Source organism: Haemaphysalis longicornis, unplaced genomic scaffold (assembly GCF_048455015.1).
Source record: "Haemaphysalis longicornis isolate Haplotype H1 unplaced genomic scaffold, Haemaphysalis longicornis Haplotype H1 scaffold_7, whole genome shotgun sequence".
Classification (NCBI taxonomy): Eukaryota; Metazoa; Arthropoda; class Arachnida; order Ixodida; family Ixodidae; genus Haemaphysalis; species Haemaphysalis longicornis.
In genome coordinates, this window is record NW_027526422.1 from 53,290,388 (window position 1) to 53,309,699 (window position 19,312).

Here is a 19,312-nt window from a genome sequence, read left to right on the forward strand (position 1 = left end):
TACCGGTATTACGTAATCACATAACCTCTAGTCTGCACTTGAAGTTCATTTAAAAAAACAAAAACCCCGAGCTATCATGTCCAACCTTGTCGTAACTATTACGCAATGTTTGTTTTGAGGCATTTCTGTTAGATGACAAAAATGGCCTATCAGAGCCACTTTTTCGTTCAAAATGGCTGTAATCAGCCATTTTGTAACACAAAATGTAATGCTGACATTGCGTAAGTTCCCAGCGCGAACGCGGTTCTTGATTCTGCGCATCACGTTTTGGACGTCCTGATTTGCCGAATCAGCCACGTTGGTCGTATTTGTTGCTACTTATGTGTGGTGGCAAAGCATATCCACGGACGATTTGTAAAGATATGAAAAAAAAAATGAAGGAACCTCAGACTAAGGCGTAAGACCTCAAGGTAGTGAAGCTGTACGCAGCCTTCACGACCAGCACGAAGATTTAAGTCCACGATTGCAGCTGATTTGCTTCTTCTTCGGTGCCGCAACGACCTTTACACCCCCATTGTTGCCATAAGTGTGAGCTCCTTTCATTTTTGTGGAGGTGATAATCATTGGACATCCCCTTGGAGGGGCGTACGCTATGACGTGCGTTTCTCGTTCCGTGCAAGTGTTTTCACGACTACGGTGAACGCTGGAGTGTTTTTTTTTTTGTCAGACTCTGTCGATCTTCCTATGTGGCTATGCTTGGCCTGACAAACGTGTGCAGTGAACGTTGGGCGGTCACCGCGAGGCCCGCGCTCTCGTGCGCACACTCGGCAATTTCTTCGTATTTTTAACTGCGGACACGAAGAATTGCGATTTGCAAAACAGGTTCCCAGTTAAAATAACAACCTCACTACGGTATTTCATATTGGTTACTACAAACAATGACCACTGTTTCCGCATGTTATGGTCAAGGTGAATGCATCATCTTTGTTTTACGCGTGATTACTGTGTGCATAATCTATGCACAAGAAAAACTGTCTACGACCAATTAAAGCGTAATCAAGAGGCTGGAAATCCCATGAAATTTGTTGATTTCCCAACACGTCCGACCCAAAGGGAAGGCAAGGTGTTTTAAGAAACTAAACCAAAAGATTTAAAGAATACAACCAGCAAAAAATGAAGAGGGATTAGAGGCGAAGTCGGGGATGCGAAGCGCATCGCTGAAGAAGACTCAAAGGTCTGCCCTAACCAACGGGAGAAATGAAAATGAAAGCCGTGTGGCCTAACGCTTAGCTGCGACGAGGGTCGAAGCGCCTAGGAACATGATCAAGACAGATCGGGAGTCAGGCGCGGTGACGTAACGACGCTTGAGAGCGGAAGGAGGCCCTTTCGGTAGGACGCCACGAAGTCTTAAGGAAGGAGTAGGATGCAATGAGTGGGGCGCGTAGGCTTTTATAGTGACTCGTGTGCACTTTCAAAAAAAATTAAACAAGTAAGCCGGGGCTCCTGTTCATTTTGGTTGCGAGGGAAGCACTTGTGACGTAGTTGATGACGCACGTGCTGAGGCGTAGCCAACCGTATTTCCAGCGACGCGCCGCCACCGTTAAAACTTTGTACACTCGGCGTCCACATCCACGGTGACTGAGTACACAGTGCGCGAGGTTCCGCGAGAACTTCCGGCTTGACAGCGAAAAATTCCCTGCGTCTGAAAAACCGTGCAAGGTAGGAAAAAAGAGAGGAAATAAAATAAATAGACCCTCGTTAAGACCGCCCTTACCAGAAAGTTAAGATGATTTTCAAGACGGCAGCACAAGCGATTTTGAGAACATTAAAAATGTTCAAAGCGAACCTTCAGAGGAGAATAACGCTGGAAGCAATATGTACTAATAGAGGTTCCCTGCATTACAGAAAATACTCTGAATTCCAGCGCTAAGCCTGTTTTATTTATCTTGCTAAGTACACCGTTATGCATAAAAGTGAGAAACTGCCGCATGAGGTGATTGCTAAAATGAGTAGAAAGACATCGTGGCGCTTTTTATTAAGCAAAATCCCGCTATTTACTTAAAACACTGATGAAAGAAATAAGAAGAAATTTTAGAAGATACTGTTTTTTTTTATTCAGGGCACTAGAATGCAGGTTACATGATACTGAGGTTATTTAAATCAGGCAGTCTGAACTCTGTCCGCTTTTTTTTTCAGGAAAGAGACGCGGGGCTGGTAGACAACCTTAGTTACTACTAATGAATTGTCTGTAGTGGAGCTGTGCGTAGAATACCACCCAACGATCGAAGACGCCTTTTCAGTGTGTAACAATTGACCTTTTAGAAATAAGACCGACGCAACTGCGGGAGGCCTGCAACGTAGAAGAAAAGTGTGAACGTCTTAAAGAAGATAGTCTTTTTTGGGCTACTTAAACGCAGAAATTTTGGTCTGTCTGTATGTATGTCTGTTTGTCTGTGACTCGATTTAGCCAGCCGGCCAAATTGAAACTCAAGCTGCGCAATAATCTTATATACCCACAGCCAAATCTGAACGTCTAGGTTCGGTGTCAAGATTCGTACTTGCCAACATTGTTGAACAAGAACAAGAAAATACGCAAATGTTAGGCAGAAAATTAATGCATACGTAATATTGGCAGTGTTCTTTCATTAAGAAATTATGAATTTCATTTGCGATAACAAATGAAATACCGTCTAGTCCACTTATAACAATATCCAAGTGCCAAAAAAATCCCATCGTTATAACCGATAATTGTTATAAGCGGGTTGCGAAATAAAAAGACGGAACAGAGCTCAAAACATTTTATTCGCATGCCAGCAGTGTGGTACTACTACTAATTTGCGCAAAAGAAGCAGCAGTAGGTCACCTTTGTTTGCCGCAGTTGAAGCAAGCGCAAATCTTTTCCAAGAGAATCTACAGGGTTCACCTAGCTGAGGAAAATGTACTTTGGGGAAACAAAGTCCCCGAGGGACTGTGTCACGCACTGGGCCTCCTACGAAGACACTACCTGAGTAGGCTGCGCAACCGCGTCATTAGAGTCGTCACTGTTGCACTTTTGGTGTACAATATTACCGGATTCAATCGTTATATCCGATATCCTGGCACTGGAGCATTGTAATAAGCGGTTTATTTTACCATAGAAAGAATACAAAAGTTGACGGTGCCATAGCTGTTCATCGTTATATCCGATATATTGTTATAAACGGTATCGTTATAAGTGGACTCGACTGTAATACATCCACTGCAGAAAAAACATGCACTCCATCGCCTGCTGTCGCCCGCACCACTATAGCTTCTGGTGGCATTTTAGGAAATCAAACGGCAACGAAAGGTTCTACTAGATTGGTCCCACGTTCCGCTTGAAACGCACGTGGAGAAGGGAAACATTGTTCTATAAACATTAATGTGCAGCCCCTCGATTCACCCGCGTTTCCGTCGTACGACAGCGCTGGCGTCGATAACAACGTTGTCGATACAGCAAGCTTAGAGCAGTGGAACGCGGTAAATGTAAATTGTCTTGAGCAAACTTCTAGCGTGTTTATCTTGGGACGAACGAGACTGGAGGTAAAAGGTGAGCGGGAAAGGTGAGTGGGAAAGAGAAGGAAGGAATTTACTTGGCATGGAAGCCAGTCGACTATCATCTTTTGACGACATTTGCAACAAAAGGAGCAGATACGCGGTCATTTTTTTTTCCTGCACGGAACACAGAATGCAAAGCTGGAGGGATGGTAACGCTAGTAATGCACCAGACGTTCGCGCGTTCGGAGATATTTTTCATGAGGAACAGGATCATAATACGCCACCATAATATTTTCGCACAAAAAAAAAAACAACAACTGAATTATTAGTTTTTCAAATTTCCCGCCACGTAACATCACAAATGACGTCATGGGGGTATCAAAATAGATTAATTAGTTAAGCTAAGCGGTGTAGTTGAAGCGGTGCGATAAAACTAAACTAGAGGCACCGCTATATCGAAGAACCCTCTTTCTTTTTTTTGTCGGGAGCTTAGGCTGGGAGCCGTCAATAGCAAAATAAAGTATCTGTGGCACCACAGGGGGTAACGTGATAAGGTCACTAGTATGCGCTCTTTCACCTGTTTTTCTTATTACTTTTCTCGATATTTAATGTTTACTTTAAAATTGACTCGATACTTTTTTCGGTTTAGCAACCTTCCGAATGAATCAAAGCTGCATTTTCTCTTCGTCGTCCTATTACGCGCGCCGTTAACACCGCGACTAATTCCAGCAATGTGGTAGTTATCAAGTTCATAAGGATGTAAAAATTTATTTGGTCCACTAACCACTTTTAACGCGTTTCGTAGGTTGTAAGTGTAGAGGCATGCTTGCCCACGTAACTTTGCTTTCCGCATTAACTGCGAAAAACTTGCTGCGCAATCGCACTGTTGGGTAGCATAGCGAAGAGGTGACGCAAACAGAGCAAAACCTTAGAGAGCCAACTACTATGGGTTCACAAAAGAACGGTCCGTGGACGATGTCGCAGTCAGCTGGCGCGGTCCGTCCGACCAAGCGTGATGGACCACCGCTTCCCTATTGTTCCCTGACTAAGCGACTGCAGTTTCTATTTGTGCTCGAATACTTTTTTTGTACTCGCTTTAAGAAACTCGGAGAGACAGCTGGTGTTTACGGAGCACGCATTTTTCCTGTTCGCAACTGCTCCGCAGTAGAAAAATCCCAGCCACGCTGTTTTTTCCGCCGGGCTGAAGGGCTCGTATTCGAGTTTGCCGTTCTCCCACAAACTACTGCTGAATTCGATCGATCACGAAGCATGTTCTAGTACCGCGGCGTGCGAAAAAGCTTGGCAAGTATTTGAGGATATCGCTCGAAAAACAAGATTAAAACTCTATAACCCCGCATCCCGCATCCCGCATATCCTCTCATATCAGCCCTGTCATTATATCTCAAAACAGCCCATACGACGACAACATCCACAGGTCACATGTCAATGCAACATTCTCGCAAAATACCGGACAGAGTTTTAAGCAAACGAATAGCTCCTCGAAACGAATGTTTCGTAGAAGCGCAGCCACGCAGGAGTTTTTATTGTTTGTATTTCTGAGCGTGGCTGAGACACATTGCGTAACACAGCATTCAAGCGAGCAATGACACATGTTTTGCATCATGCACAATACCGTTTACATGCATCGACGCTCTGTTTGGGGTATCCACTTTGCATGCGCAGTTGTTAGCAGGGAAAGTTCATCCATCGTGTCTGGAAATACGTTCACACCGAAGGAGAGGCGCTAATAAGCTTAGGGCGCGTTCAAAACACCGTTCTCTTTCGTAACAACGGTTGACGTTTCATCGGCGACTGGTTCGGGGTGTAGCTCTTGTTTCGTTATTGATTCGCTCCTCACCAAACAAAGCAAGGCGCGACAGCGAGCAGCTTCGAGAAGCCGACCCTCTGCTAATTAACTAAAGGCGCCGGGAACGTTTGCCAAGGTCTCTGACCTGATTATATAAAATACGATACTTCGAACACTCAATTTGTTACAACAGCGTGCTTGTTAGAACAACCGAAATCAAACCAGCGTTAGTGTTGTTGCCCAATCTCAGCCACGTGAATAAGCAAAGCGAAGCAAAGAGCGGGCATGCAGTCAGCAGGCCTGGGAATGTCTTTTGTTGCGCAACGTTGACTCTCTTTTGTAAATATCGCTATTTTAGCTTTGATATCCTTGTATCCTAAGACTGTTAGCGCTGTAGGGTTCCGCTATTGATAGCAGCTATGACAGATTTGTTGCCACGTTTTGGCTTAGCGTTGAGCGCGAGCGAGAACCACAGTCCACGGGCTTACAAAGGCATCATAAGCGAAAACTTCTGTTGGGTGTCACTGCGCTAACTTGGACTTGGGGGGCAGAAACGCATAAAGGAAAGGCAACAACTCTGTTCGCTGCGTTACTAACTTGAACTGTCAGATGACAACGCACGTGTGAGGCGCTCCTCACGATCGCCAATTCGTACGGCACCTCTGGACACTGCTTATCCGAACGAACTGCCCCGCCAGCGGGTGATGATTTTTGAGCGCACTTTTTCCTTTAATCCAGGCTCGAGAAAGCCGGTGTCACTCGCGGGTCTTGAGCCGTCGGACAGCATCGCGCGCGCGCGAGTCTAGGCGCGTGGTGTTGTTGATGTTGTTTGGCCAGAGGAGAGAGAGAGTACGGTCCTACCTGTGCTGCAGCAGACTCCTTATGTACCACCCGAGTCTTTACTTTTTTGTCGGCGGCGGATGCGCGGCGGGGCTGCCAACAACGCGGCGGGTCAAACTGCGGCGGGCACTCTACGAGGAGCACTTTGCGGCGCGGCCTGTTGCCGCCGCGAGCGGGGGGCTGCTGCTGCTGTGCGAGTGCGTGCTTGGTGCTGCTGTTGTGCATGGTGCAGAGGGGGCAGCGGGCATGGGCAGCATTGGCAGCAGCTTATCGACAAGCCCCTCGGCGGTTCGCACCTTCATGGCAGCCGGAATGGAGAGCGTCGATGTGGGCTTGCGCAGGTGTTTGAAGTGGCGCAGCGCCCCATTGATGCGCATCGAGTCGGCCGCGATCTCGGCGATCTCGTTGTCCCTGTGCAGCTGTCGCAGCGACGTGGTCAGAGCCTGCTGCTGCTGGGGCGCCGCGGTCGGCGCCGCTTGGTGCGACGCCGGCTGCTGCGACGACGCCGGCAGCCCCGCGTCGGCCGCGCAGCGCACGCTCTCGCGGGACACGGTGCGCGTGAGGAACGAGTGCTCCAACCGCGCGCTCAGGCCCAACCGCGTGTGCGGGGTCCATAGGTGGGGGCGCTGCGCTGCCGCCGCGGCCGCCGGCTCGCAGCCCGCCACCGCGCGGCCCGCAGGGGGCGCCCCGCCGCCGCCGCCCGCGGCCGCGGGCGCGCCCCACACGGAGGAGCGCCGAAACCCGTCCTCGTCTGCTCCGCCGGGGCCGCAGCAGGACTCGTCCTCCTCCCGGACGCCGGCTCCGGCCGGCGTGGTGAACTGCACTACCTGAATCTGGGGCCCGATCTCGGGGCACGACCGGTAGTTGGGTGGCGCGGGGGGCTCCAGGGTCTTGAACTCCACCAGGGGCAGGGACCGCTCCGGCTCCGAGTGCATCCGGCCCAGCACCACGACCGGCTTGCTGGAGCCGGACGCCTGGAGCGGGTAGGGCCAGTCGGGAGGCGGCTGCGCGGGAAAGGCCTGGGGCGGCGGCGCCTGCTGGGTCTGCGCCGGGGCCGCGTGGTGGCTGTTGTTGTTGTTGTTGGCCGCGTTGTTGTTGGAGGCCGGCAGGAAGTCATCGTCCACCGCTGGCGTCACCATGACCAGGGACATGCTGGAAGGAGGGCTCCCGGCGCCACCCGGCGGCGCCGCGGCGCTGCTCTGAGGCGTGGTTTCCGGCAGCGCGGTCGCGCGCTGCTGCCGGCTGAAAGGCGACCTCCGGGTGGCCTCCGTAGAGGCGGCTCGACGCCTAACCCAGGTCTAGCTGCTGCCGGCTAGACGCCTCAGCGGGTTTTTGCTTGGTCTTCGTCGCCGCCTCGGCCAGCCGGCGCCTCAGCAGAGCTGGCATCTGCGAACAAAAGACAGGTTCACTGAACTTAGCACCTTTCCGGCAGGCCGTCGGACAAAAGCCTCCCCAAAAAGACATCATGCCCACGTAAATTCAGCAGGAGAGACAATGCGCTCCCGTTGGGAGAAATTTATGGTTGATTGTTCAGCAATTTAAAAGTTTTCCAATTTCAAAGCGTCAGTTTTAGCGTAGCTTCCCCGTGGAGGGACCATGACGTGGGTCTTCGTAGCCGGACAAGTACGCTACTAACAAGTTTGTGAATTAGGTTACATGAATTGTGGTGGCGTTTGACAAGTTTGCAAAGACCGGCCAGGAAGCGAGTAAAAAGAAGCTGGAAATAAAAAGGAAAAAAACGGACACCTCCGTTTTTAGTGAGGACAAGCGAAAGCGTTCGCGGTTGTTCCTCTACTTTCGAAGTGCTTTTCACAGGGAGACGTATAATTTCTTGTCGTACCCGTGTGCTATCTCCGTCAATATGACTTTTCGAAAAACTATTATACCATATCAACGACCTCTGAAGCAGTAAAGGAGATGTGTTTAATTTGATAGTTTACACTTCTGCACACAGCACACTGCCGCAGTTATTTTCCGCGTGTCGTTTTGCTTCCGCGAACATTTCCCTATGAACTATCATACGTGGTGAAAAAAAAAAAGAAAATATGGCTCCGAGTGAACGAAGTATGCGGGTTCACGTACTACCTAAAATAAATGTAGAAAAAAATAAACCCAGTTTTGCCCAGTGTGAAATCTGCCGAAACAGGAGAGCTGTGATTCTCTTGTGTTGACTCGAACGTCGACGTTCTCTTGCCCAAGAACGGCAGTGCCATCGCCGTGCAAATTCTATGGTTCACGCGAAGGAATCGGCCCCTAAAGTTCAGCAGTAGGAGGCTCCCTCCCCTCTCGCTCCCCTACTGGGACGGAGAGGACCCCGACCCTGCGAGTCTACAGCTCCCTCTATCGGTGGGTCTGGGAACCAGTTTCTGCGAGGCAGCCTGCGGGTCTGGGAACCTGGCCCTACACCCGCGTGACGCCGGACCTTCAGCAGACGGACAAAATTGGTTCGACCTACAACAGGCCCGCTATTAATATCAGAGAAAGCATAATTTACAATGACCATCAGTACTACTGTGCGCCAAAGGTCCTCCCCCCCCCCCCCCCCCCCGAAAAACTGGTGCCCTTCGAAGCAGAGAGGGAGAGAATAAACATATTTAATTGCGAGATCATTGGTGAATGATAACCTTAACAGATGGAGTTAAAAATGGCCACGGGAAGTAGGACAAAATTTTTGCTGTTTGTTTCGGCAGTGTGTGTGTGTGTTCCTGAGCGATCACGTCCTCCCTAGACGATTTTAAACATGTACTGCGGTAATCGATTCTTTATTGCAATTGTTATCGAAATTCTGCATACTTAATCTTCCTCTTCTCAAGCTTCGTTTTCTTTTCCTTGTGCGATAAGTGCTGAACTCTACCTAATTAGAAACAAATGACACGGCGGCGGATAGATATGAACAGGTACGCAGAAATAACTCGATTACTTCTGAATTCACTCAAATGGTAACCCGTCTCATTTAAATTTACGCTTTTCTTTTTCGCGAAAGGGACTGATGAAGTGTAGGCATGTAGTTAAGTAAGGTTTTTATTCAGAAAAAATTCTGTTGGCTGGCTTTCTCGGTTCAGGTTGCCGCGCACATTATTTTTGTTTTTCTGTTCATTAGGCTGGCAGCTTTCAGTCAGAAAAAGCAAATCTCAAAGGAAAAAGAAAACCAGTCTATTAATTTTTTTCTATTTGGAAGGCTGGTAGCTTTCAGTCAGAAAAAGACAAACCCAGAATAAAAAAAAAAATACAACGCATCGTAATGCTGTAGTAAGTTCGGATCGTTATTGCAAAAACAGACGGCACAGCAAAGCCCTTTTTCCACAATGCTTTGCCGACGCGAAGTTTTTGTACGTCCTTGTGAGAAAAGTATATTATAGACTGTAAAAGCAAAAAGAAAGAAGAAACTTCCCTTAGGTCAAGACAGGCACTTCTTTCTCGTCTGCACTCGTTGGTATTGATACAAAAAAGGAAAGCATTCACTAGACCACTTCCTAAAACCTCCGCACCTCCTTTTACTTCCACCAACTTCCCTTTCTTTGCGTGAGCCGGGAGTGACAGCAACATTCAACTGGGTTAAAACTGTCTTTGCAACCACGCGGGTGTGTATATTTAGAGCTCTTAAACGTGGGGACACTGTGGCGACTCCAAGTAGCCAGGCTGCTCGTTGGCCGGAAGCCCACAGATTTCCAGCTTTTGTTGCATGTTCTGCGAGCAGAAATACGAGCGTCCATTGTTTCCATTCGCTGTCGTGAGCAGGTGTTGTTTTTGTCCTTCCTTTACCGTCGTCTTCTTTTTCCACCTCAGGTCACTGCACACTAAGCCTGCTCCAGTTTTTTCATTCTTTTTTCTCTAGTTCTTTTTTTCCAACTTTCCTGACGTGGTTTCTGTGCCTGGCGTAGACAAGACCTTTAGTTTGCAAGATTTTCATTTTCTGCTCCGCCCAGGGAAGCGCGTTCAAACTTTTAATTTGATACAACTCGAAGTACGATTTTTCTTTTACCAGCTATTATATGTTCCGGGTATAGCAAGTGTCTACTTCAAAAACTACCAAGTCTCATTCTGTTCTCAGGCTGCAAGCATAGCTGCAACTAGCTGGATTCAAGAAAGAAAAAAAGGTACGCATTTTGGGGCTCATCGAGCAAATTATTTGCCGGAACAAATAATGGCAGCTTCTGCGACATATTGTCTAGTGCGTTTGCCGCACGAACTCATGCACATCTTCATCTGCGCCTTTCCCAAATAGACAAAGTTATCCAAAGTTCTTAACGTGAAAAGTTCTCGGGGTTCCCGTAAAGAATTTCGCTGGCGGCACGAGGCGGTTCAACAGGTGGTCAAATGGAGAGCGGAATGAGGTCAACGGGAGGGCGTGGTGGCGTTGCTATCGACGCCGCGGTTACTAGGACGCCCTGCGCTCTGTGGGTTGGCGCGTAATTTGAAACTGCTTATTTGAAATGCGCTTGACGCTGCTGTAAAAACCGCCATTGCTAGCTACAGTCAGCACGTTGTTGCAAATGCAGTGGCTTCTAAGACATACTGCATGCTGAGGAATGAGCACATAATTTACCTGTATCAAATCTATCTTGAGAAGAAAGCTGTTTGTCGTTACAGAGAAGCATAAAGTTAACAACGGCTTAAGCCACGTAAGCTACCTCGATTGGACTGCACAATTGCCGGGGAAATGTGGACTTGCGTTTTCTCTAGGAACTTTTTCTCTGCTTCCGTGTACTATCGACTGGCACAAGGGGGAGGTACACGAACATTACTGTTATCGTTCTTCGGGCTCCGGTTTGCGGGCTTCACCTCATCAAAGGTCGGCTTACAGAAAAACTCGCTTTCGGTTAGCAGTTCACCGACACTAGGCGGGCCGACGAAAGTGGAAGTTAGCGCTCAGAATTCCGTGCGGTAGGCACGAAGTTTAGAAATATACGAAGGCTAGAAATACAAAACCATAGCAAATAATGGTATAGCCGGTCTGCAGCACGGCGCCCTGGCTGCGTGTACGCTGGTTGACGTGACGTCATTCGCCAGGGGTGGCGTTCTAGAACGGGTTTCTTGCCGTAGCCTTCACTGGTAGCCGTGGGCATCGGCTAGCGCCGGCACACCTTGATGGCTTGTCCGATGGCTTTAGTTTTTTTTTATTTCTACGTACTCTCTTACAGCCGTAGAGCGTAATGGCTGTAACATCACGCCATATGACAAAATTCTGCATGTATTGTCATATTGAGCCTAAATGTATTGTCATATTGTGTCTAAAGCTTGTTGTAGAAGGTTTCATTTTCAGCTAACGTACGCTAAAATGGTTGGCTATGGACGAACAAGGGGCCGCGAAACAAAATGACCCTGCATGGGCGCGGAAGTTGTACGTTTTTCTTTGACCGCTTCGTGCTTAGGCGTGCGATGAAAAGGCTGCAGCGCTCAGCGTTAATTGCCAGCTGACATGGGCATGATATACCTGTTGCGCGTTATCAGTTGTTGCCTGTTCCTTGTGCGCTAACCTGTGGTTCCGTAAACACGTATGTTGGAACTGTCGTATAGCGCATGCAGTGGACGGGAAAATCGCATATGTGAAGCAATTAACGGGAAACTCGCTTGTGCGCAAATGGCGAGTTATACTTAGCGCCTAGTGAAATGTGTAAACGCTCAAATAGAGTAAGTAAGCTTTTTCAGCGCATGGGATTTTTTCCGGCGTGGGCAAATAAAGCCATGGACGTGATTTTTTTTTTCATTTTTTTGTATTATGTATTACAAAACTGATTTGGCAAAATATGGGGCGTGGCAGTTTCCGGTCGTCCTTTACTTGTATTTTTAATTATCTCATCATGTAGTAATTTTTGCTAGATTTCGTACAGCAAGTTTCATTTATTCCTAGCTAATTGGCTTAACTCCGATAATTATGCGTGCATTCCGCCAATAGGATCCCTACGTCAGAGCTAATTTCTGAGAGCTAAAGGGCGAACTGTAATTTTGCGGCAGCTTTTCAGTTGTGGTGCTGCGTTAGCCTAATCTGAAAATGTAACGAATAATCCGATTCAACGCTACCAAGACTTGCGCAACGAAATGTATCGATCAGAATTTGACAGGTAATGGTGTCGTCAGAGGGTGGCTTTCGCAAGGTGTGTGGTGTTCGCTGGGGGCGCATACAGAGAATATGAGTTCTGAGACGCAGTTGTACTGAATAAATGCGCAGGTATTTTTCGCTGCTTTTTAACACTTCATCGGATTTGTAATGAGCACGACACGCCTGGTCTACGGAGGTAATCGGGACTGTTAGGAGTGCATGATCGAGCTACGCTATAGTGGTGGCGTCGCGCCAGGGCATTCGAATGTTTCAGTGCCTCGGAGCGCTTCCGCGAACGTTCTGTTCAATGTCGCGGCGACCTACATGAACTATTACTGCGTCGAAAGCATTAAATTATGGTTCTTTTTCACATTTTACAAACGATGCACTTCTCAACGGACCGTGGCAGTCTACGGCGGAAACCGAAACTCACGTGCGCAAAAGGCCAGCATGGCGTCCGCGGTATCAGCGCCATCTGGTTTAGCCGGGCCTAACTGCTCACTGTACACGGTCTATGCGAAAACTCTGGCCGTCACCATTTCCTTTAATTTCATACCCCATTGGATGTATCATACTTTTTCCCCAACTCCCATTACCTAATCCCTTTCCCCTAGGCACCAAAATTCACTAAAGCGTCACATGGCATCCTTGTATCCCTTGTACATAAAATAAATGAATGTTGCCACCACCACCACGGAGTAAGATAAGGAGGAGGGCCGACTGTGGCCCAGAAAAAAATCATTCGCATTTGCCGATTGTCCCCCGCGCGGCCGGGTGCCCAGCTTTCACTTTCATCTCTTCCTTTTAAGCACCTCCCTCGTCGTTGTGCCTCTGTACATTGCTCTCCCCTTGTTCGCTCTCCCCAGCGGCTTGTTTTCGTTCGCCGCGACATCTGTCTTTTAACATGGCAAACTGTGCGCGCTATAACGAGACGCGCGCGAAATCTAAATTCCTGTGGGCGGCCGCGATGAGCGGTGGGGTAATCACACATCGCCATACATGTGACGATCGCTTATTCTCTATCAAGAAGGTTTTGCACCCAAATATTCACCGCGGGCTGAAAAATATCGACCTAACCGAGCAGATCTAAGATTCAATCGAGCAACGACCATTTCTTAAAACCCAAACACGAAATGAGCCAGAGTAATATCGCACACTACAACATGCACCCTAGCCTGATTCGGATTACGGTAAAGCGATGCAGCACGAGAATCTCCCACTTTATTGCTCGCCCGCTATCCTGCCGCCTGCTTAACGATTTATCATTCTTCTGCACACAAACAACGTTTACGAGGGTTGTCCGCAGTTTCCATAGGCGGGCGGCAATGATGCATACATTTGCACGCAAGAAATTTACGGCTGCCGCTTCGCAATGAATATGGAAATGCGCTGTCAGTGTGATTAGGCGACCAAATAATTTCGAACAACATCTTTGTTTTTAACCCGCTGTCACTGTGCGGTCGTGTAAGCTCTTCGACGCCGCCAGCGGATAACGCCAGATGCATTTCGGAGCAATGCGTTCTGATGACCTGGTTTGTAAAAATGGAGTTTGTCTAGAATGAAGATCCAAGCCGGATAATGATCTATATTTCGTCCTAAAAAGTGCTCACGTCTATTTCTAAATTAAATAAAGTTTAAATTAAATCTGTAACATGTGCTGAAATCCCCACATGTCGCTATCTTATTAATTGTGGCATCGACGGAAGTCTGCCTCTGCATGTCGTATCAGCGTGTCGCAAGTGCTCAGATGTTAAAGACGCAGGCAAAAGGAGCGAGTGACATTCGGAAAAAGCCTGGCACATAACGGTATTATGTGGAGCCGAGATACGGAAAGATTTCTCGAAACGTCACCCCACATGCCTCTGCCGTGGTTGTTTCCTAAATACTCACAACTAGTCTGAATTGGCGAAAGGAGCAGCCATTCACGCAATTCAAATAGTTAAGGTGATTTGAAAATTAGTGTTGCCTTCAAAAGAACCTATCCCCAATCATTATTTTTCAAGCAGCGCTCCGCGTTTTACGTGCGTTGTACAGCAAGGAGCAAGCTGCTTGATACTATTTGGATGTAGTTCTCAGGAGCGCAGTGACCTGCACAGTACGCAGGACAAAACGCACTATACAGTAAGCGGTATGCGTATGCAATCTGCACTGTCGTATGCCGTTCCAAAATAGAAGAAGAAAAGCTCGGGGCTACACTCCCGTGCGACACGAGCAGAGATACTGATACAACTCGGGGTGTACGCTGACTGGTTAGCATTCATACCGATTTTGAGCCAGTAAGTTTAGTTTACAAATGGCGAAAAAGTAGAGGGCACTTGTAATATATCTATTTGGAGAACTAATTGGCTTCTCTTAGCTTCTGTGACAACCGAATTTGTGTTCACCAATTTACGGAACGTAGCCTCGTTCGTGGCACGCAGTGCGGAAAAGGTAACGCTTCTCTATCGGCCAGATGTCTGTACGTGGTCTCTACATTTGTTTTCCCGCCCTGAAAACCAATCTTAAAGCTATCTTTGCCGTACGACCACTTGATTGCGTCAGGCCTCGGTTATCCAGGAGGTGCCGCCTGTGCGAACAAGCTCATCAAGCCGCGCGTTGTAGGCGCGCAACGGACGCGAAGCTGCGCCAGAACATGCCCAAAGCGAACCCCCGCCGAAGCAGACGACAAATTCAGCCGAAATGCACCTCACCGTCGCGCCCGGCGGGGTGAGCAGGCTCCGGCGCGCGAGTAGCGCTGGGTAATAGTGCCCATTGGCAACACCATCTACGCTGTGCTCCGAGAGTTCGGGGCATTAAGGGCTAGTCTGAGACAGGCGAGTCGGCGCTCCTGTTTATCATAGAGTTTCTTAGTGTAGTGGAGAGAAAACTGCGCCTGGGATTCATGTCGGCGTGGGGGGGGGGGGGGGGGGAAGGGGAGGGGGGTGTAATGGCGTTATGGGAAGACCAGAGCTGATGGCTTGGCATGTATAACCGATTCCTAAGCATCTTCTTGAGTTTGCGTTCTGCACTGTGCAGTGCCATGTCTACAAGGTAGCCGCTCCGGCCGAAATGGCCAAACTCTCTTCCCATCTCTCACTTCGCTTCTCTGGCTTCACTTGGAAACTCCAAATTCACTGCATTAGTTCACACCAAGACGGCTGTGCTTCGTTGTATAAGCAAGTGGGAGGACTAGTGCTGACGAGCGATACATATTTACACAAGTAAGAGCCCACAATGTAGGCATGTTACTTTGTTGTAAGGAAAGTGCACCCCCCCCCCCCCCCCGTTCTATTTTGCAGCAGCAGTGCACACGTTAAAAGCGCCCGGGCATCTTGAGTGAGCGGGTAATTTACCGCCGCGGAAATTGTACCAGACGGCCTGTTACGAAAACACGAACGAAAACACGACGAATGCGAGGGGCTCGTTTTCGTAGGTGCGCGTATAAAACCTTTCTGAGCTTTTTTCGTAGGTGCGCGTATAAAACCGTCGAACATATCTTATTAGAATGTGTGGCCTACTTGGCACCAAGATCCCGTTTTCTTGAAGATATTGAACGCCTAGATCAAGGGCCGGTAACTTTGAAGACCATCTTAGGACCATGGACTAGCCCCTCGAAGCAGCGTCAGGCCCTAAAAAGTTTGTTTTCATATTTGGAGGACATTGGCCACATTTCAAAATTGTAAATTCTGTAACACAATCTAAAAAATAGTCCGCCAAGCCCGCCATACCACGCCAGTGTTTTTTTGTTTGCTTCTTCGTTTTTTTTCTCACTCTTTTTTTTTCTTTTCTGCCCACCTCTCTCTAGGGCCTGTTCTCCCTACATCCCCGACCCCTAGCAGAGAAGCATGTAGGTGATCACAAACGCCGGCAAAACTCTCTGCTTTTTCAATAAAGAGCCTTCTCTCTCTCTCTCTCTCTCTCTCTCTCTCTCTCTCTCTCTCTCTCTCTCTCTCTCTCTCTCTCTCTCTCTCTCTCTCTCTCTCTCTCTGAGCTTTTCAAACAATTTATTATTTGAAATGTTTCTAAAATTAGGTTTTAATAAGTTTATCCCAGAATTCTACATTATTGTCAACTACCAGCTTGGTCTGCAGAATAGTAGTCATAACCGTTCTGGCAGATTTCCAAAAAAAAACACGCTCTATTTTTTATTTATCTACCTTAAAAACTGCGTGTTTTATTTCATAATTACACAAGTGCACCCTCCTCGTTGCGTTTTTGTGACATTATATTTAAATTTACGGCCTTAAAACCTTTCAATTCAAGAGAATGATAACACTAAGGTGAGCGCACGGTGTAATGGCTGCCCATGACGACACAGACGGCCTTGATGTGAGCTGCACAGACGCTAGCGGCAGATTCCTCCCTAGTCTATATAGTAAGACTCTATGCTGCTTATATCTTACTCCGGGGTCTATTCGTCTATTCACCCCGAGATTGAACATAGTTGGCCTCTGGCGGCAGAGTGAGGAACCGCTGTTTGTGTGGATGCCGATTTCAGGACGGCCGCTCGTTAACTTTGCGCAAGATGCAAAACGGGCTCTGCCACGATTAAAAAAAAAACGAATATGACTGCTTTTTGGCCTGGTTACCACTATTTGTGATTTTTTATCGAGAAACGTAATGATCAGCGGCCGTCGCGGGAAAGCGCACTAATTAAGTACCATGAAACACCATCGCCGTGGGCATCGCTTGCCGATTGAAAATTGGGAATAACTTTGTTTCGACACTTTTCAGTTTTTTTACAGATGAGTGCAGTAGTCTGCTCTCTTGGAATGGCCCAGTGTGTTTTGTTGAATGTGGCAGTGTTATTATTATAGGCCAAAAGTAGCATGAAAATAGGCAACAGAGACGACGAGAGTCGTGCATGCGCACATATTTGGCATAGCATTGTAAAAATTTGCGGCGTCCCTTGCAAGTATGAAACAAACAAAAACAATTACACAGCACAGGAGCCGTGCCCCGCCCATAAATTTACGGATACGTATGTTACACAAAAGCCAACAAGCGTCCGTTCGGGGAAGTATCCGTGTCTTTCTTTTTTCTTCGAAAATGCTTTTTTTAGACAGTCACCCGTTAATATCATACAGGCGGCGTTGGTGCGATGTATCTGTTAATACTTTTTTATGCATATTTTTTTGCGCATGTGTGAGACTATTTCAGATGGATATTTCCCTAGAATTAAGCAGTTGCGAGTACTTGTCCTGTTGCCTTTATTTCCTCTTTTCTGTGTAGGTAAGCAGGTGGGCCTTTATTCATAAAAAGTGAAAAAGGAAAGGCCACCAGCAGAAGTTATTTGTGGCACTTCGAGGGGGACACCGGAAAGCCTGATGGTGGCGAGGGGGAAGATTAAGACCGATGGATACAAAGGAAATAGAAGGCATGGTTGCAGCATTAGCCCATTTTCATATCACTACAATCATCTCGCCTAAGAAGAACGTGTATTGCTTCTTTGCTATTTTTGGCTATTCTAGGCAGGAGTGAAAACACAATGGCCAGGGAGCCTTTAGGAGCCTTTGATATCAAGACGAAAGGGAACCAGTGCGTCCGTGAGAGATCGATGTTACTGCGTGCCAGGGAATTTTATTTTTTGGAAGCTGCTCTCTGATTGAAGCTATCTCACCAGTGTTTTTGTGGTGTTCTTGAGCGCACGCTCCGGGGAATTTTTGTGTATACATGCGAGACGGTGCCTCCAACAAAACTAGTGGCGAGTGGGTGCTGTGTTTCTAGTCCTTGTTAAATTGCGAAGCAAGTTTAAAACAGTGTGCTCTACTGGGTATTGCTTCGCACAAACGCATGCTCAAAATTAATCAGGTCCCAGCTTCTTAATGTGGACCTAAGGATTAAAAAACAAAGATCGAGTACCAGAACGTTACCAGTCCAGCCTGCACAACACGAATATATTCTACAACATGCACGTCGTCACCCGCGACTCACTTGATTTTTTTTATTTCTCCAACACTGCTGGCTTTAAATTCTATTTGAAAAAAAACAGGCCAGCCACAATGCCTGGACAATCTCAAGCCAAAAGGGGGCTGATTCGTTCTATAAATAATATATCTACCGTGCTTCCACTGACAAGTACTTCTTATTTATTTATTTATTTATTTATTTATTTATTTATTTATTTATTTATTTATTTATTTATTTATTTATTTATTTATTTATTTATTTATTTATTTATTTATTTATTTATTTATTTATTTATTTATTTATTTATTTATTTATTTATTTATTTATTTATTTATTTATTACATAAGGGGCGATCGCCAATGTTTGACTCTTCCAGCGTCACCGGAAATGAAGTCTTTCTCTCTTTCTCTCCCGTTGCATGCGCTCTCTTCACGCTGTAGCTGCAATGTCGGCCGGAAATTAAAGAAAAAAGGCACACAACTTTTATCCGCGCCTAATCGCAGCGGTCGCGGAGCGCGGGCCGCCTTTCCCCCTCTGTGGAGTGTACGCGCCGATCACGGCGGGCCTGGAGCGGGTGCTTTTTTGCCTTGACTACGCTCTGTAGGCAATGCGTGTGCGGGTTTACCACTAATTTACGGTATATTTTAATGAAATGTTAATACATGAGATAGACTAGGAGCTTTTGAGTTGCTTGTGTGCTTTAATACGCAAGATTTCTGGCAATTTTCTTCTGCTGAGCTCTTTCTGTACACCTACTTTGGAGTAGTTGCAGAAAATTCTTCTACCTTCTTTCAAAACTAAACTGGGTCACTGAAACTTGCCTCTGCCGCAGATGGTATTAGTTCCATCTCCACCGTTGCTGTGGTCGGACTGCGGCAAACGCAGCTCCGAGTATTATTTTCACAGTGACTACCACCTCCCTAGGTTGTCACTTTCCCCAGCAAATCTGAGCGGAAGGGGGGCCACTGGAGGGGGTTCTACCTCAATTCTTTCCCCATCCCAGATTCGGACAAAATAAAGTTGTTCACTCACTCACTCCAGCCAACAGTTCAGTCTGTTACCCAAATGTGATGTCTCTTTGTCGGCAACATCAAACTAATCAACGCAAAAGCGAACGCTTGTCTGGTTGCCCAATGGCGGACGCTTAATAAATCCGTGTATGACGCTCTCCAGGAGCTGTTTTGTTTCTTTTATTTATGTTGCACATTAGTAGCACTGCGAAAATGTGCTGCAGAGCAGCTCGAAATTCTAGAGAGAGGAAGTTTTGTTTATAGTTGGCG

At 47.3% G+C, this 19,312-nt stretch overlaps 1 protein-coding gene across 1 annotated transcript in view; it reads right to left on the bottom strand.

Moving 5' to 3' along the window:
- Sk (small conductance calcium-activated potassium channel) overlaps positions 1–19,312 on the bottom strand; it is a 510,824-nt gene that overhangs the window by 266,990 nt on the left and 224,522 nt on the right. The window contains exon 3 of the mRNA XM_077677315.1: positions 6,400–7,489. Within this exon, the coding sequence (XP_077533441.1) occupies positions 6,400–7,254 (855 nt within the window). The 5' untranslated portion in view covers positions 7,255–7,489. The remainder of the gene's footprint in view (positions 1–6,399; positions 7,490–19,312) is intronic.